Below are 1,593 nucleotides of genomic sequence, written 5' to 3' on the forward strand. Positions count from 1 at the left end.
TAGAGGCTAAAAACAGGTTTATAACTTGCCCTGTTGAAGCCTGTTGGGTGCTAACTCTAGCAGGAGGAGAACACGGTGTAGACAGCACCAATTGGTTAGTTTTTCTCTCTTCTGACAGACCTCCACCTTTACAAACTACAGATCTACGTGTTGGAATCAACCGGATTTCTCCTTTAAAAGTACATGGCTGTTTACTGTGATCTTACATACATTTCTAAGGTGAATTTGAGACACACATTGTATCCCACCCAGGTCTAATTGATGAAAAGAAAATTCACATTACTTTTATTGGCCAAATACAACAAGGGCCGAGCTGTGGTCCAGTCTCCAGCAGTCCACTTTAAAACCACAGCTTTAGTCCACTATAAATAAAAGCTTTAATTTCTTTTTGATTATCACTATTTCAGTCAAACAACTCGCGTTAGAATTGCTGATCATGACGGCATAACATTGTGTTTGGCGCCTAGACTCCGACCTCATTACTCCCCGCAGATATGTTTGCATGTGATATTGGGGAGTGATGACTTAATAGCTTTGGATATGTTGTCCATTTCCTGTTAGTTTGTTTTCTTCAGTAATCATTTGCAACGCTCACAGCTCACACCGTTATTAATAAGCCATCAACATGTTTCTAAGATATCACAGAACTGTAGTTTCTGTTAGATTTAAGTGAATGAATGATTTCATGTGAATCCATTAACCCAATCAAAGCATGACATGATTGATTATATAATGGTTGAACAGCCAATGATAACGCGTTTTCTGTCTGTCTCCGTTTGCAGAAACCAGTGATGACGCAGGGCTCATGAGGAGGAGGCTGAGCATCATGTGACCACGTTACCGTTTGGAATCAGCTGAAATTCAGCTTTCATAGACTGTCAACTGGGATGGGGGGGGGGCTTACATTTATATTTAAAATGTTGTTGAGTTGAACTATATGAACCATATGATGAATTACATGCACTAACTGTTAAACTGGCATCTTAGGGTGTCAGATGCAAGTTAATGCATTCACCTAAATGTGCAAAAAAACGTTCTAATTTGCTTTTTTAATCTAAAAACCTTGATATTTATTCAAATATTTACACATGCATTTCAAATGAAGCTATTTATAGCCAGTCGAAACATTGTGCAAGAACGAACCGCAAATCAGTTTGAAATAGTTTTACATTTTCCCTTTTTTTTTATGTAACTTTCTGACGTTTGGGGTCTCTCAACCAAAACAACGGATGGTGAACGCGGACTTTTGATGATGTTGGGAAGTTGCGTGGAATTATGGGAGTTGTCGTTTTTATTGTTATTACAAAAGGGGATAAGCCAGCCACCACAAAGCGGACCTCCCACGGAGCCATTTTGAGACTAATAAGCCATCATGAGCCATCGTTAGCGTCCCATTGACTCCCATTCATTTTGGCGCCACTTGGACAGCCAATAACTTTCCATAAGCTAACATTAGCCAGCAGCTAAAACCACACTATCACAAAATATTTCACATGTCAACGTTACCTTTGGGATGGTTTCACTACCGGGTGGACAGGGTTTGTTGTAACGCTAGCTAGCTACTCAACATTGCTAGGAGACGGGCGTGGGGGG

At 40.2% G+C, this 1,593-nt stretch overlaps 1 protein-coding gene across 3 annotated transcripts in view; it reads left to right on the forward strand.

Annotated features, from left to right (window-relative positions):
• mlphb (melanophilin b) overlaps nt 1-1,286 on the forward strand; it is a 49,416-nt gene extending 48,130 nt beyond the window's left edge. For all 3 annotated transcript variants that reach the window (XM_032530365.1, XM_032530367.1, XM_032530366.1), the window contains one exon: nt 783-1,286. In XM_032530365.1, coding sequence (XP_032386256.1) covers nt 783-809 — 27 coding nt within the window. In that variant the 3' untranslated portion in view covers nt 810-1,286. The remainder of the gene's footprint in view (nt 1-782) is intronic.
• Nucleotides 1,287-1,593: the final 307 nt, after the last annotated feature.

This window comes from Etheostoma spectabile, chromosome 11, assembly GCF_008692095.1.
Source record: "Etheostoma spectabile isolate EspeVRDwgs_2016 chromosome 11, UIUC_Espe_1.0, whole genome shotgun sequence".
In the NCBI taxonomy this organism is placed as follows: Eukaryota; Metazoa; Chordata; class Actinopteri; order Perciformes; family Percidae; genus Etheostoma; species Etheostoma spectabile.